The 16,934-nt window shown below is 32.2% G+C and overlaps 1 protein-coding gene across 1 annotated transcript; it reads left to right on the forward strand.

Moving 5' to 3' along the window:
• The first annotated feature begins 159 nt into the window (after nt 1-159).
• Nucleotides 160-16,756, forward strand: LOC142331451 (histone acetyltransferase p300-like). Its single transcript, XM_075377374.1, has 3 exons — nt 160-470; nt 2,499-2,860; nt 15,077-16,756. The coding sequence occupies exons 1-3, from the start codon at nt 460-462 to the stop codon at nt 15,265-15,267; spliced, it is 564 nt and encodes a 187-aa protein (XP_075233489.1). The 5' UTR covers nt 160-459; the 3' UTR covers nt 15,268-16,756.
• Nucleotides 16,757-16,934: the final 178 nt, after the last annotated feature.

Consider the following 16,934-nt stretch of genomic DNA (forward strand, 5'->3'; position numbering starts at 1 on the left):
TCTTTTTGATACAATAATACCTGTGTATTAATCTCAAGTGTTGCTGTTAAAGAAAATCAGTACCTCATTTTTTACAGGGATAATTTTTAACTATGCAATTGGCAATGCATATTATGTAATTATACTATCAAAAAAATAATAAATGTTTGAAGTCAGTCATTACATTAATTTTATTTATTCACGCTGTGTTACTAATGTGTTGTGCATTAAAAAAAATGTAAATTGAAAAATGTCGTTAGATTGAAATGAATGAAAATTAACATATTTAGCACTAATTTCTTTCAGCTGTTATGTATGAGTAATACTACATAAAATTTAGATAATTTTGATACAAGTTTCACAAAGCTTTATGTATAGTTTTGTTTAACAGTGTTAATGGTCAAACACTTGAAGATATTGTGATAATAGAAGGGTTTAAGTAAAGTAAAATTCACCACCAAAAACAGAGGAAAAACGGTTATGCATAGGAGGTAAAGAATAATGTAGGAAACATTCATTATTTTACATAAAACGTAGACTGTAGTGGTCTCATAAGAAAATGAATATTTTTATTAAGAGTACCATATTTTTTCTGCATTATTTTTTGAGTTGCTGTTACTTGATGAAAATTTTAGGAATTACAGGAAATTATGTATTAAAAAAAATCCTGTTTTTCATCTATAATCTTATTATGCAATTTTAATATTCATTACTTAATTAAAATTGTATTTTAAAAAAGTAATTTTTAAATTTGTTTAAAAACAGTTTTTGTAGTTATTAAATATTTAAAATTATTTCCCATACTGTTAATAAAAATCACTTTTTAGTTCTCAATAAGTAAATACTTGTGTAATTTTTTTTTCAAAGAAAACTTGTTTTAACACACTCATTAAATGTACATACATATGTATGTATCTCGCATAACTCAAAAACAATAAGACGTAGTATCTTGTAATTTTGAATTTATGACTGTTGTAACATCTAGTTGTGCACCTCCCCTTTTAATTGTAATCGACTGAATTAAAAGTGTCCAAAATAGCTTTTCTTAACTGCCCTCATTTAGAGCTTTTCAACAATATATCATAAGTGGTACTTATTTTTATTAGTTCCAGAGTTACAGCCAAATAAAATTTTAATTAATGAAATATTGGGTCTTACAAGGGAAGGCACATTGCTTTGAAAAAGACTTCATCTCCTTTTCTTTTTTTTTTAATTTAAATATGTTGATTTATTAATAATTATTAACCCGTGATTGTAAAAAAAGTTTTACAGTAAATAATTATTCAATAATAACAATAAAAAGAATATGAAAAAGTTATTAGTGAAATAAAATTCTATGTACTTTTAAAAATGTGTATATGTAATTTAATAGGCATTATTACATATGTGTATATGTAACAGATTTGGTGAAACATCTGATTATTTAATATTAACTGAAAATTATAATTTAGAATCAAATTATTTTTGGATTTTCTAGTTTAATTTTATCTACATTAAAGTTAACTACAGAGTGACTGAAAAGTAGACCCTCACAAGAACAACATTTACAATGCAGCATACATGCCCAATCTTTAATAAATTATAAAAAATTCTTATCTTTTAGTTCATTACTTCTCCGATATTGTCGGACAGTATTCTCCCTAAGTCAGAGTTGATCATCATTTCATTTATTTTTTTTTTGTTGCCATCAGTACTAAAAAAATAAATTATTCATTATAGTATAATTTAAAAAATATATATATATAAAATAGCATTTAAATCATCATTTGTTTACAATTACTAGACCACGTAAATCTTATTATATGGATGAAAGTTTAAGTCTACAGTCAGTATTCTGCTTTATCAATAAGTATCATAAGATAGGTCTAATGGTATTTATTACTTAGCCATGCAGAATGCTGTGAACTTGACAGGAAAAACGCTGTTACTGCTTAATAGATTCTCAGCTATAGGAAATTTTTGATTAGATTTAAAGATTCGCTGAACACAGAAACTGTACTCATAAAATTTCTAGTTCATAGCTTTATAGTATGTGTTAATTAATTCACTGTAGAACACTGTAGTGTTCTACAGTTTTGTAACAATGACCATTCTTATAAATGCTTTTACCAAAACTTTGGTACATTCTCAACAAATACCAGTTGTAATTAAAAGCGTATATTTAGGAGCAAAATGGCATTGTAACAGTATTTAGCATTCAAACTGCTGTTAATTGCAATGAACAATGAAAAATCACCTGTTCCTTCTTGCCACCTTGTCTTTACAAAATTGACATAGAAAAGTAAGAAAAAAGCAGAGAAAGAGAGAAAAAGATTGATAGTAATAAATTTCTAGTATTATTATTGTGTTGTGCAATTTTCAGATCTTCAATTAATCAGTGCATTGTTGTCTGGAAAATCATGAAAGTATTGACCAATTTTTTTTTCTTTTTGTAAACATTTTTATGTTTTTCATTTTAAAATGCACTTAAAGTACAGCATGTTAACTTCTTACATGCTTACATTGAAATCTTGTTTTAGATATCCAACAACAGACCTTCAACCGAATGCTGGTTTAAGACAGCAGAATCCACAGTTGTTGCACAGTGCTGGACAAGGTGCTGCTGGTCAAGCAGGACTACCAATGGGAAGCACAGTTAGCTTGAGACAACCACAAGCCCAGCCTCAGCAGAACTCTGGACTCCACAAACAAGCATTACATCAGCTACTGCAGACATTAAGATCTCCTACAAGTTCTGAACAGCAACAGCAAATTTTGCATATCCTTAAAAGCAATCCACAATTAGTGGCTGCATTTATCAAACAACAGACTGTGTTTCAACAACAACAGCAGCAGCAACAATCTGCTGTTCCTGGTGGTCCAGGTCATATGGCAGCTCCAGGTTTGTTAAATTTGTTACACTTTTTCCTTATTTAAATCAGATACTTAATTTTATTTAAGGTATTGTCAGTTATTAGTTCTTAGGGGGTTTTTCTTATAAAATTTTACTTACAGAAGAAAGGTTGCTACTGAACACATTGATAATATTATCAAAAAAGCCTCGTGCAGCAGTATCATGATGTAAAATGTGGTTTGTCTAAAAACTATGTTCTTTCCTTACAGTCGTGTTTTGTCTAGATTTATTTCATTTGTTATGCATTTTAAGATTATTGACCACATTGTAGTAAATCTTTATTTTGGTTGATTTCATTCACCTGTACTTCGTCATTTATTCTTTTCTTTAAATTCCAGCTGTAAGTATTTCAATTTTTTTTCAAAAAATAAAATAAAGTTCTCATCCTTCTCTTCACCCTATCATGAAGTAGACTGAATTATTATTTTTATGTTGTCAAATCTTATCAGTTTATACTATTGAGTAATTTTTGCTTTACTCATTCATATGTTATAGTAGTGGGTTACCTATTTCTATCAGTGATCCCCTGTCTTAGAAAATATATTTAGCTAATTGTCTAAATTCATGTAATATGGTTTTTAGCCACAACCTTAAAATGACTCGATTCATCAACCTAAATTTGAGTACTCCCCTTTTACAAAACACCATACTTTGTTTTCATAGAGCAAAGTAGAAACTGGTAACTCTTGATAGATTACTAATTTTTTGATAGGAAAACCATGTTTAATGTAATTGCATGTAATGATTTCATCAAGTCAGTTAATTGCTTGACTGTATAAATAAAAGGTATAGAAGTACAGAATAATTTTTTAAACCATTGTTGATTATACCATATTAAATACAATTAAGATGTATTCAAATCAGGAGTAGGAAACTAATATTTACAAAAATTTATATTTTCAAAGCATATTTAAAAGATTTCTGACTATGAGTGTCTCTTATGCTATAGTCATATAAATCATACAAACTTGTTTCATTTATTAACAAGAATTTTATTCATTATTTTTCCCCCTCTACTTCTGTTCACTTTTTCATTATTGTTTCTTTTATAAAATAACTTATTTATGATAACTATATAAATAGTGGATGATTGCTTCAGATTGTGTTCAGAACTATAATGCAGCTTCTCCCTCTTCAGTGTTGTACATGGTACTCCTTTTACAGTGATTAGGAAATTTAATATGTGATCAAATAGTTTATAAGTCTGTGTCATGTTTCTCCCTTCAGCATATATATATATATATGTATGTTTATATATTTTGTTTTTATAGCTTATAACTGTCTGTGTAACCTGTTGTAATGTTTAAGGATCAAACTTTTTAACTTTTCTCCAAAATAACAACTTCAACAAAAGTCAGATCAAGTCTCCACGAGATGTGCCTAGTTAAATCTGTAACAAATAGGAGAAATTTTCTTGGTGAACTGAATCTAAACAAACTTCATTTATCATCAAGTCATACCCCACTATCACCTCACTAGATCACATCTAGAGGTGTAACTCAAGACGTAGTTCCACCACTGGTGACTCCCATTGACAGTCAACTGTAAAAGGTCTTTTAAAGAATAAATTCCGTAAAATGGTGGGCTGTCACATAGAAAATAACATGTGATTGGAAGCATTGAAATGCCATAACACCACACACACAAACAAGAACAATACAAATCAAAAATCAAGCCAAAGCAGATCATCTACATTTCCATGCATAATGTAAACTCACTCATTCAGACTGATAAACTAAAATAATAACTAACCTAATGGACCAATACAAAATTCTCATCATGAGACTGCAGGAAATAAAAAACACTGAACTGGACGCCATGGAATCTCAAGGATATAGGTTCTACAAAGGTAGGGAGAGAGTGATGAAAAATGCCCCACAATTTGAACAAGCTTTTTGGTCAACCTCAAAATAATAAACTCCATACAAGAATTGAAGTCATAATCCCCAAGAATCTCAACACTCACCCTAAAAGCATCTAATAAAATCTATACCATAACAAATGTCCCCATCCCCACTAATAATAAAGTAAATCTCCAAAAGACCATAAAGAAACAGAAAAGTTCTGGGACCTACTCGACCAGACCATAAATAATACCCCCAAAAATCATGTTAAATAACTAATTGGAGGTCAGTGCTCAAACAGGTAGAAAAAAATGCCGCATCATCGGAAAATGGCCCACCCAAAAGAGAACAAATGAAAACTGACTGAGGCTCATCGATCTCTGCAGAAACCACAACCTAATCTCGAAATCCACATATTTTAAGAGAAGACCTCAAAAACTCAAAACCTGGAAACCGTTAATACAGTAAAGGAGAATGGCAACCAGGTCATATCTTCATAGACAAACACCTCCACAAAGAGATGTAAAAGTCCTCCAAGGAGTAGATACAGGCAGAGGTCACAATATAGTAAAAATTAAAATTAAATTCACTCCTCAAGTAACAACAAAACCAAGCCCATAAAACCAAAAGAAAAATAAACCCTAACTAACTAAACAAGAATGAAAATTACCAAGAAGCAACCGAAAAAATAACAATCGTGGATACATTCCACGAAAATGAAAGAACAGTGAATGCGAAAAAGCAGTGGGGAAGAGGCATCAAACACGGCTATTACACTAATCCCAAAAATCAGAAACATCCTTCCAAAATCTAATAAAACAAAGAAAAGAAACCATCCAAACACTAAGGAAAATAAGAAGGTAACTACATAAAGATACTGAAAATCAATAGAAGACAAATTCAAAAAAATGCAGTTAAGAGACTAGATTGTGAATACCGGTATTCTTTGGTGGTTAGGTTTCAATTAACCACACATTTCAGAAATGGTCGACCTGAGAATATACAAGACTATACTTCATTTACTTAAGTAATACCTTACAGTGGTTCCAAAGTCTTAACAGAAAAAGAAAAGCTGAGAGAATATCACAAAACCTTGAAGGATAAAAACCATAATCTCACCCATAACAATAAAGGCAACGTGGAAAATGTCCTAGCTAAATATTTCAACTACTAAATTGCGAAGAACTGGCAGATCTCTAAATTCTGACAGCATCCCAATAACAACACCACCAGAAAACATCTACCCTTCTACATTTACCAAGCACTGGGTGAGATGAAGAAATAGTAAGTGGCAGGAGAAGATCAGACCTTTGTAGAGATCTGGAAACATGCAGGAAGACCAGCAAAAATCACCCTTCATCAACTGTTTGTCAACATCTGGATCAAAGAAGAACTACCGAGACATTGGACAACAGCCCTCATCCATCCACAATACAAAAAAGTAGACAAAACATCCTGAAGATTACAGGAGAATCATTCCTAGACACAACATCTAAATTCTTTCAAGAATCATTCTCAGCAGGTTCAGTTTACAACTCGAGAAAGAACTGAAAAATACCAGGGAGGTTTCAGGCCGTGGAGGAGCTGTCCAGACCAAATCATCTTAAGCTAATATTGGATTACAACAGAAAAAGAAGCAGAGACTTGGTGATAACACTTGTACACTTCAGGAGGTATTTAACCCAAAAAAAAAATTTTTATGAAAATTGTTTTTGCATTTTTTGTTATATTAAAGTGTGCTAAATTTGAATTAGTATCTTGTCTTTGAGAATATTAATTAGTAAATAGTTTTAAGTGAATATTAAATATCGTTGGCATAGTCTTACTCACAACCTGAAAATTTAGCTTTGTTTTTATCTAACCTAAATCATGTTTACTTCAACTTCATTTCTTTGTTATCATTGTACTTGCTGTTTAAAAACTTTATTACAAATAAATAGCTGTTAAAAATCCCATCTACTAAACAGAGAGCTAAATCAAAGCAGACATCAAAGTTATTAAATAAAAAATTTAACTCTTAAAAAGAAATGCCTTTAAATAAAGTTAGAATTCAAACAAAACATGAACAATGTGAACCAGTATTTGGAGCTTCTCAGTAAAGTGTTGGTATAATTTTGGTAACATATCCCACATCTCGTCATGAAAAGGATCAGTGTGTCACCTAGTCACAAGCATTTCCAAATAGGAAAGCAACGTAAAAAAAGAAAGAAGAAAACGTTGAATGACAACTTCCAAGAGTGTAACATTTCAAAAAAGACGGAAAACTAAGACTAGAAAATTTAAGAAAAGAGATAGAGAAAAAAGAAGATATAGGAGAAACATATGAAGTTAGCTTATTCTAAGATAGCTTTTCTGGCTAAGTTAAAATATATTAGTAAATATGTATCTATTGTTTTCTCAAAAATTTATGTTTAGGTTGAAACACTAGGATAGCTGTAACTTGGCTATCAAAAAAGATGTCTTAATGATTTTTTCACAAATTGCACAGAATTTCTGGATCTATGATTTGTAGAGAGGGGATCTTAAAATACTTAGTGTGAAAAAGTTAGAGAGTGAAATATCAATTAACCTTTCAACCATGGTGTTAGTTGTGTAATGACTTATCCTCAGTCTGGAGTTAATTTTACATTTTCACAGTTTTGCAGGGCTTTATAGAACTGAAGAAAACACTTTATTTTTTACTCTATCTTAATTATACATCATTCTTATAAGAAAAACCTGCAAAATTTAATTTTTATAATTTTGTCATCCTTCTCTATGAATCATGAGACCTTGCCGTTGGTGATGGGGCTTGAGTGCTCAGGGATACAGAGTAGCTGGACTGAAGGTGCAACCATATCGGAGAGGTATCTGTTGAGAGCCAGACTAAGGAACGATTCCTGAAAGAGGGCAGCAGCTCTTTCAGTAGTTGTTAGGGGCGTGAGTCAGAATGACTTAAACGGCCATATCAACATCACTCAGTCCTCTGAGTACTGCGCAGCTGAAAGCAATGGAAAACTACAGCTGCTTTTTTTTCAAGAAAATGTGGCTCTCTGCATTTTCATATAGCAATGATGGAGGCGCCTTCCTTGGTAAAATATTCCGGAGGTAAACTAGTCCCCCGTTCGGATCTCCGGGTGGGGACTACTAAAGAAGGGGTCACCAGAAAAGTAAAAAATAACATTCTACGAGTCGGAGCGTGGAATGTTAGAAGCTTAAAAAACGTTGGAAAATTTAAAAAGGGAAATGGATAGGGTAAACGTGGATATAGTAGGAATTAGTGAGGTTCGGTGGGAAGAGGAAGGCGACTTCTGGTCAGGTGACTTTAGAGTAATTAACTCAGCGTCAAATAATGGGCAGGCAGGAGTAGGTTACATAATGAACAAGAAGATAGGGAAGAAAGTAGTGTATTTCAAAACGCATAGCGATAGAATCATTGTAATAAGGATAAACTCAAAACCTAAACCGACAACGATTGTTAACGTCTATATGCCTACAAGCACCCATGATGATGATGAGGTAGAGTGTGTATATGAAGAGATTGATGAAGCAATTAAACATGTAAAAGGAGATGAAAATTTAATAATAGTTGGAGTTAAATTTAATAATTTAATAGAGATTGGAATAAGAGCATTGGAAAAGGCAAGGAAGGAAATATAGTGGGTGAATACGGGCTGGGCAAAAGGAATGAAAGAGGGGACAGACTTATAAAGTTTTGCACAAAGTATAATTTAGTAATTGCCAACATCCAATTTAAAAATCATAATAGAAGAATATACACTTGGAAAAAGCCAGGCGATACTGCAAGGTATCAGATAGATTATATCATGGTTAAGAGATTTAGAAATCAACTCGTTGACTGCAAAACTTACCCTGGAGCAGACATTGATAGCGACCATAATTTGGTGATAATGAAATGTAGATTGGGGTTTAAAAACCTGAAGAAAAGGTGTCAGATGAATCGGTGGAATTTAGAGAAGCTTGAGGAAGAGGAGGTAAAGAAGATTTTTGAGGAGGACATCGCAAGAGGTCTGAGTAAAAAAGATAAGGTAGAAAATGTAAATGAAGAATGGGAGAATGTTAAAAAGGAAATTCTTAAATCAGCAGAAGCAAACTTAGGCGGAATAAAGAGAACTAGTAGAAAACCTTGGGTTTCAGATGATATATTGCAGCTGATGGATGAACGTAGAAAATATAAGAATGCTAGTGATGAACAACAGACAAACAACAGACAAACAGAAACTGGCGAAAGAAGAGTGGATTAAAGAAAAGTGTTCAGAAGTGGAAAGAGAAATGAACATTGGTAAATTAGGCGTAGCATACAGGAAAGTTAAGGAAAATTAAAATTAAGGTACATAAATTAAAATTTAATAATGTGTTAAACAAAGATGGTACACCAATATATAATACGAAAGGTAAAGTCGATAGATGGGTGGAATATATTGAAGAGTTATACAGAGGAAATGAATTAGAAAATAAAATGAATATACAAACTGGTGTGTAATATTTATGAAAAAGGGGAATTTCCTTCAGACTTCAAAAAAAGTGCTATAGTCATGATACCAAGGAAAGCAGGGGCAGATAAATGTGAAGAATACAGAACAATTAGTTTAACTAGTCATGCATCAAAAATCTTAACTAGAATTCTATACAGAAGAATTGAGAGGAGAGTGGAAGAAGTGTTAGGAGAACACCAATTTGGTTTCAGGAAAAGTATAGGGACAAGGGAAGCAATTTTAGGCCTCAGATTAATAGTAGAAGGAAGATTAAAGAAAAACAAACAAACATACTTGGCGTTTATAGACCTAGAAAAGGCATTCGATAACGTAGACTGGAATAGAATGTTCAGCATTTTAAAAAAATTAGGGTTCAAATACAGAGATAGAAGAACAATTGCTAACATGTACAGGAACCAAACAGCAACAGTAATAATTGAAGAACATAAGAAAGAAGCCGTAATAAAAAAGGGAGTCCGACAAGGATGTTCCCTATCTCCGTTACTTTTTAATCTTTACATGGAACTAGCAGTTAATGATGTTAAAGAACAATTTAGATTCAGAGTAACAGTACAAGGTGAAAAGATAAAGATGCTAATATTTGCTGATGATATAGTAATTCTAGCCGAGAGTAAAAAGGATTTAGAAGAAACAATGAACGGCATAGATGAAGTCCTACGCAAGAACTATCGCATGAAAATAAACAAGAACAAAACAAAAAGAATAATGAAATGTAGTAGAAATAACAAAGATGGACCACTGAATGTGAAAATAGGAGGAGATAAGATTATGGAGGTAGAAGAATTTTGTTATTTGGGAAGTAGAATTACTAAAGATGGACGAAGCAGGAGCGATATAGAATGCCGAATAGCACAAGCGAAACAAGCCTTCAGTAAGAAATATAATTTGTTTACATCAAAAATTAATTTAAATGTCAGGAAAAGATTTTTGAAAGTATATGTTTGGAGTGTCGCTTTATATGGAAGTGAAACTTGGACAATCGGAGTATCTGAGAAGAAAAGATTAGAAGCTTTTGAAATGTGGTGCTATAGGAGAATGTTAAAAATCAGATGGGTGGATAAAGTGACAAATGAAGAGGTATGCGGCAAATAGATGAAGAATGAAGCATTTGGAAAAATATAGTTAAAAGAAGAGACAGACTTATAGGTCACATACTAAGGCATCCTGGAATAGTCGCTTTAATATTGGAAGGACAGGTAGAAGGAAAAGATTGTGTAGGCAGGCCACGTTTGGAATATGTAAAACAAATTATTAGGAATGTAGGATGTAGAGGGTATACTGAAATGAAACGACTAGCGCTAGATAGGGAATCTTGGAGAGCTGCATCAAACCAGTCAAATGACTGAAGACAAAAAAAAAAAATGTTATGCTAAATATGAATATTACGTACAATATATGTGATTTTTTTTAACCCTGGTGATCTCTGAATTGCTGATGAATATTTTAAAAGTTTAACACATGTAAACACTAACATTTACTTAACCCAACTAGGAGGCACTATTTACATTTTTTTACAATACTTACAACCTTTATCATATTAAAATTTTACTTTTGTATGGTAAATTTCAAAGCATTCATCTACACATAATGCTGCTTCACATTCGAAACACCAATACACTCTCTTTTCTTTTTCCGGATGAGTTAAACACAACACATCTTTGATAAGGTTTAGATTTCTCTCCAGTTGGAGGGGGGACGGTGATAAAAAGTCTATCAATTAATGTGAACAGTGATGGTTCCATGGATGGTCGATTAGCCTTCAGTCTAGTTTACTGATGATCCAAATGTTTAACAAATTTGTTCAGTTGGATAGATTCATTATACATTTTAAATTGTCTTTTCATTGGTAAGTTTTTTATAAATTACAAATTAATTGTGGATAGTTACATTTAATAATCTTTTAAAAAGTTTTATGTACCACTTAGAACTTTTGAGAACCTATGCAGTGTGTATTATTTTCTTTTAAAAAATATGCTAGTTTTGGATGGTTTTAGTAATTGTCCATCCAGACTGGATAACCTTTTCCTAATAAAGGTTCCTTAAGATTAAGGCACAAGCAACTGCTTTTGGTAATACTGCTGTCAGCTGTTAAAAGTAAATTGTGTTTCTTTTCTGGTGTAAAAGAAAAAATTTCACAAGTAGCCACTTTTAGATTCACACAACTCATAGGATTTTATTCCCACTTCATTTTCCTTTAGAGAAATATACTGCTTCTATCCAAGACAACCCTTCCATAAATGCAACAATTCATCAGTTGACAAATTTCTTTCAGATTTATACAACAATTGACATTTTTTAAGCAAGGCGTCTATTATTGGTTAAACTTTAAAATGTTTTTTTGGGACCAGTGTGATTATCTATATAACTGTTGTAGAAATGGAAAAATTTTGTTAACATAAATCTTTTCTTTCTTTTTTTCCTGTTTAGCCTCCGGTAACTACCGTTTAGATAATTCTTCGGAGGATGAATGTGGATGATATGTATGAGTGTAGATGAAGTGTAGTCTTGTACATTCTCAGTTCGACCATTCCTGAGATGTGTGGTTAATTGAAACCCAACCACCAAAGAACACCGGTATCCACGATCTAGTATTCAAATCCATGTAAAAATAACTGGCTTTACTAGGACTTGAACGGTGTAACTCTCGACTTCCAAATCAGCTGATTTGGGAAGACGCGTTAACCACTAGACCAACCCGGTGGGTTGTTAACATAAAACTGTCAATAAGGATCATAACAGAAAAGCTAGGTTTCTCAAACAGTTCTTTTTTGGAATAATATAATTTAACAGATGGTTTTTGTACAATACCCATAGACATAATTATGGCTAAGTATATATATTTCATTAAATGTTTCAGTCCATTTTTTAACCCAGGATTTCGGCAGTAAAACACTAGATAATCTAAATTTAGAAGCATATCTGTTGTCTCCTCTGCAGCTTTGTTTACTAGGTCTCATCAAATTTTTTTAAAAAATAAATACATTCAGAGGTGTATATTATGGACTATGTTCCCAAACACATCTAAATTTACTCCACTATTTTCAGTAAACTGACGTGATTGACTAATAAACTTATCATCTACTTCATTCCAACTAAAATTAACGTCCCTGTAAAACTGTACTATTATCATCAGAAGGACCAACATTATGAACCTCATTTTCATCCTCCCTAGATTCAGATTATTATGTCATGATCAGAAAAATCTGAATAAAGATCCGTATTCAATAAGTCTTCAATTTCATCGTTTGCTAAATTACGCAAACATGCAGCCATTGGAAAATAATAAACACTAAACTAAATCGCTAGTATAAAAATAATGCAGATCAAATGTTGTAATTAAATATAAAATTAAAACACTAAGAAGAAAACAAGAAATAAATAAACTGAACACACAAATAAATTCAAGTAAACTACATTAATGAACAAATACATTTAGCACATGGAATATAAGTGCAAACATAACCAAAGAAATACATTGTTTTCAATACGATATAATCGTTAAAAATGGTAAAATGTAGATAAATTACATATTGAATAAAGAGTATAATTTCACAAATCCAGCTGTACAGTTGTCACAAAGACACAGTTAAAATCACAGCCTGTAGAGGCCAACACATAATAGCAGTGCATTAAACATTAGTGTCTCGTCAGCCACACTGGGGAATGAAAAGTTCTTTTCAAGAATGTCACGTCAACCATGCTTGAACAGTTAAATAAGAACATTTTGAACTGTGTGTAGATGTAATTTTATTATGAAACTGAAAATAAGCAAATCAAAACCCTCTCTACAAATCAAATAGTTTTTGAGAAATATCTGTTCCCACAAATTCCTATTTTTTAACTTCCACCCTGTTTTTAGGGGGTTGTAATAAATGTATATGCATAATTTTTGTATGATAATCTGAATTTATATATTAATAATTGGTAGATTAAAACGGCAGAATATCTAAAAAAAAGTAATTCTTTTTTGGGTTGGCTACCCCTACTCCCTTCAGAAAGCATCTGATTGTATCCACAGAGAATCCCTACTAAAAATTCTACAACACCTCGAACTGCATCACAAATTAGTAAACATGATAAAATTGACCCTCTCAAACACTAAGTCAAAAGTGAAATTCAGAGACAAACTCTTGGAACCATTTGAGATCAAAACAGGACTGCACCAGACAATGGACTGTCACTGCTACTATCAACTATGCTCTGAAAATGAAAATGAGGGAATGACTTAAAAAATGCTCCCTAAAAATAAAAATAGGCCAAAAAATCAAAACAAGCTGCCTTGTTTTCTCAGACGACTTTACTAGCAAATGACATCGACGAAACTAAAACACAGATATTAGAACTTCAAAATATTGCAAATAAAATTGGCTTCAAAATATCATTCGAAAAGACAGAAATTAGCCACAAACCAACAAAATTAAAAGAAGTAAACATTTACAGTAATAAAGACAAAATAGTAGCCCAGTTTAAATACCTCTGAGATATAACAAACAACCTAAATAAAAAACCTCAAAACAAGAACAAATAAAGTAGCTAAAGCACAAAAATTAACCTGGTACACCTTTCAAAATCAAGTACCTACCAAAAACAATTATTTTTTTGTGCTTTTTTAAAGTAAAAATTTTATCCATAAATGCAAAATAAGACACTTCAACACAATTACAAAACTGGAAGCCACATATGCAGCAGAAACACTCTTCCAATACAACAAACAGTCAAAGACCAAGACTCCAGAAAATTTAAAGAAGAATTGGCAGAACCTGCATCAACAAAAAGTACCAGAAAGGTGGTGGATCATCCCCAACAAAGTCATGTACAAAGAGTTAAAATTCAACACTGATATCATGTGTAAGAGGGAACTAAAATTCTTTGGACACATCAAGCAGCAAGATTAGAGACTTTTAAAACAGAGATTGTACAGTACAGTACAGTTCTCAACTCCAAAAAAACAACCAAGAATGGATGCAGATCGATCAAAGTAATAAGAAGTGGGGTTTGGAAGAAAATTGGCCTTATACCAGAAGAAACATCACAGACAAGACAAAATTAAACAAAAAATCCAGGATAAAAACTTCGCTTTACACTCACAAGAAAGAAACTTGCAACACAAACATTTTCAACACCAGAAAAGGATCAGAGATCGGAATGTATGAAAAGTACAGGGAGGACCACAAGTCCGAACAGTCTTTTCAAAGAGACTTAGAGCCGCCATCTTGCAGCATCCAGTTGTCTTTGATGGCCAATTTCATTCAGGCAACTCTTCTCCACAGTCTTTCAAGAATTTCTTGATAAACATACTGATTTGCAGTCTGACCTGTAGGCAAAAACTCCTTATGGACAATGCCATTACTATGACGAGACAAATTAGCATGGTTTTGACTTGATTCATGTTGCTTCATCATGACAATGCACCTCGTCACACTGCACTCTCAGTTAATGAGTTTTTGGCAAAGAAAAACATTCCTCAAACACCTTAATCACCTAACTTGAATTCCTGCGACATTTTCCTGTTCCCAACTTTAAAAAAGTACCTCAAAGGACACCACTTTGGAACAGTAGAGAACATAAAAAAAAATTGAACTGACCATCTAAAGAATATTCCAGTTTCTGAGTTCCAACACTGCTATGGAGAGTGGGAAAACCATTTGAAGCATTGCATGACTTCCCAAGGGAACTATTTCGAAGGTGATAGAGTCCATATGTAACTGGATTGTTAATAAAAAGTTGAAATCTTATTACTTTATTTACAGACCTTGTATATTATAAAGTTTATTTATATTCATTTATTTTGACTTATTTATGCTATGCAAGTAATTAAAGATGGTTAGAATTATGTTGCTGTATTTCTGTGCTTTTGTTTCTAGGTGTTCAACAGCCGCGACTTCAGCATATAGGCATGGATGGGGCAAGCCCAGGACCTGGACCTGGACAACATGCTCTTCAACAGCAACCAACTTGGTACAACAAACAGTTGCTTGCAATTCACAGACAACAACAGCAGCAAGGGTTCCCGGGTGGATATGCAACTCCTCACCAAAGGTTGCCTGGATTATGAACATATTTTAGTCAACCTGGTGGGTTTCCTGGTGCCGATCAAGCTCAGTATCCTGTAAAAACTACACCACCACCACCACCTGTACCATCACCACAAGGTGGTTTTATGGGGCCTCCAGGCATCTCCATGCAACAGCAGATGATATGATTGCCTCCTCCTATTAGATCACCGCAACGCAACCAAATCCCTCACCACATCCGGTTCCTTCACCTCGTAATCAGCCTGTTCCTTCACCTCACCATGACTTAGCTGGAGCTAGTGATATAATGCTTGGCCATCTGGGTGCTGGAATTGTTCATCATCAGTCTCCTGCCCCACCCCCTGCATCAGCGCCGGATCTAAATGACCTTATACCACAGGACCAGTTTTCAAAGTTTATTGAACAGTTGTAGTACCATGCATCCTTTTAGTGTCCTTAACTCACAGTGAAAATAGTATTATTGAACAATAATTAGCCCCTTGTATATTTCTACTGTTAGATTGAGAAAAGTGAGATAAAACTTAAAAAAAATAAATAAATAAAACAAAAAAGTGTAATATAGTAATTTAAAAGTATTTGTGATTTACTGCTGCCACCAGTGTGACTTGACGGTTTTATAAAAAATATTTATACTCATCATATGCATCATTGTCATCTTTTCATTGTTATCACTCACCTTTATTAACAATAAGCTGAACCAAAAACAAGACTATAAAGACAGAAGATACAGTGTGTACATGTGTGTGTATTAGTTAAGCTGTTTAAGACATGGTGGTGGTCGTACATTTCTTGTTGATATTGTTTTTTTTTGTGCCATTATCGCTTGGCTATGCTTTCTTAGCATGACATTGTTATTGCTATTATTATTTTTATTAATAATTGATCGGCTTAAATATCTTTTTTATATATTGATTTATTTTGTCCTTTGATATAAAGGAAAAGGTGCCGTGTAAATATTAACTTAGATAAGAAAATATGAAATTTATTATAAATAAATTTATATAAAAAAAAGAAAAACATCTGCATTGTTGTATTTATACGGGAATCTGGGATAACAGACAAGCATTATTGGAAATATATACTGCATAGTATTTTGGTTTAGAAAAGGCTAATTGACTCTATTGTCTAACCAATATTTGGGGTCTGACATTCATTGTGTAGATTTTTGCATTTTTTTGTTCTTTATTTATTTTTTGCTCAGAAGGTTTTTCTGATATTGTTCAAAGTATATGAGCAGAGAATTTTAGCATTCAGTATACCTGTAATTTTATTTTCAAAGAAGTATATTGTTATGGATGTTGATTTTTAATGTTCTACTTTATATAAATAATTTGATAGGAAAATTACAAAGACTTAATGAGTGGAAATTATGAACAATTTTACTCACAGTTAATTTCAAGCTGTCATTCTTTTCAAGATCTCTTACTTCATTTATTATGATTATTATTCATTTTAAAAACAATCAATTCCTTATTAAACCTAGTGTGTCATAGTAATATTATTTTTTATATTATATACATTTGTATATATAATTATTGTTTCAGATCTTAGTGTTTCATAAAAATATATATACTTTTGTACCATAACCTTTTATTGCTCTTATTTCTTTTTTTAAATTTACCAAGAACACATATAGCAAATTTGTGTTGCAAAGAAATTAAGGTTTCTCTGAAATTTTTGACATGTC

Source organism: Lycorma delicatula, chromosome 1 (genome assembly GCF_047948215.1).
Source record: "Lycorma delicatula isolate Av1 chromosome 1, ASM4794821v1, whole genome shotgun sequence".
Classification (NCBI taxonomy): Eukaryota; Metazoa; Arthropoda; class Insecta; order Hemiptera; family Fulgoridae; genus Lycorma; species Lycorma delicatula.

Excerpts from the sequence above, each read along its gene's own strand:
- LOC142331451 (XM_075377374.1), top strand. Across the intron at positions 2,861-15,076 it reads AGGTCATATGGCAGCTCCAG|GTGTTCAACAGCCGCGACTT; the intron begins GTTTGTTAAATT and ends TTTTGTTTCTAG.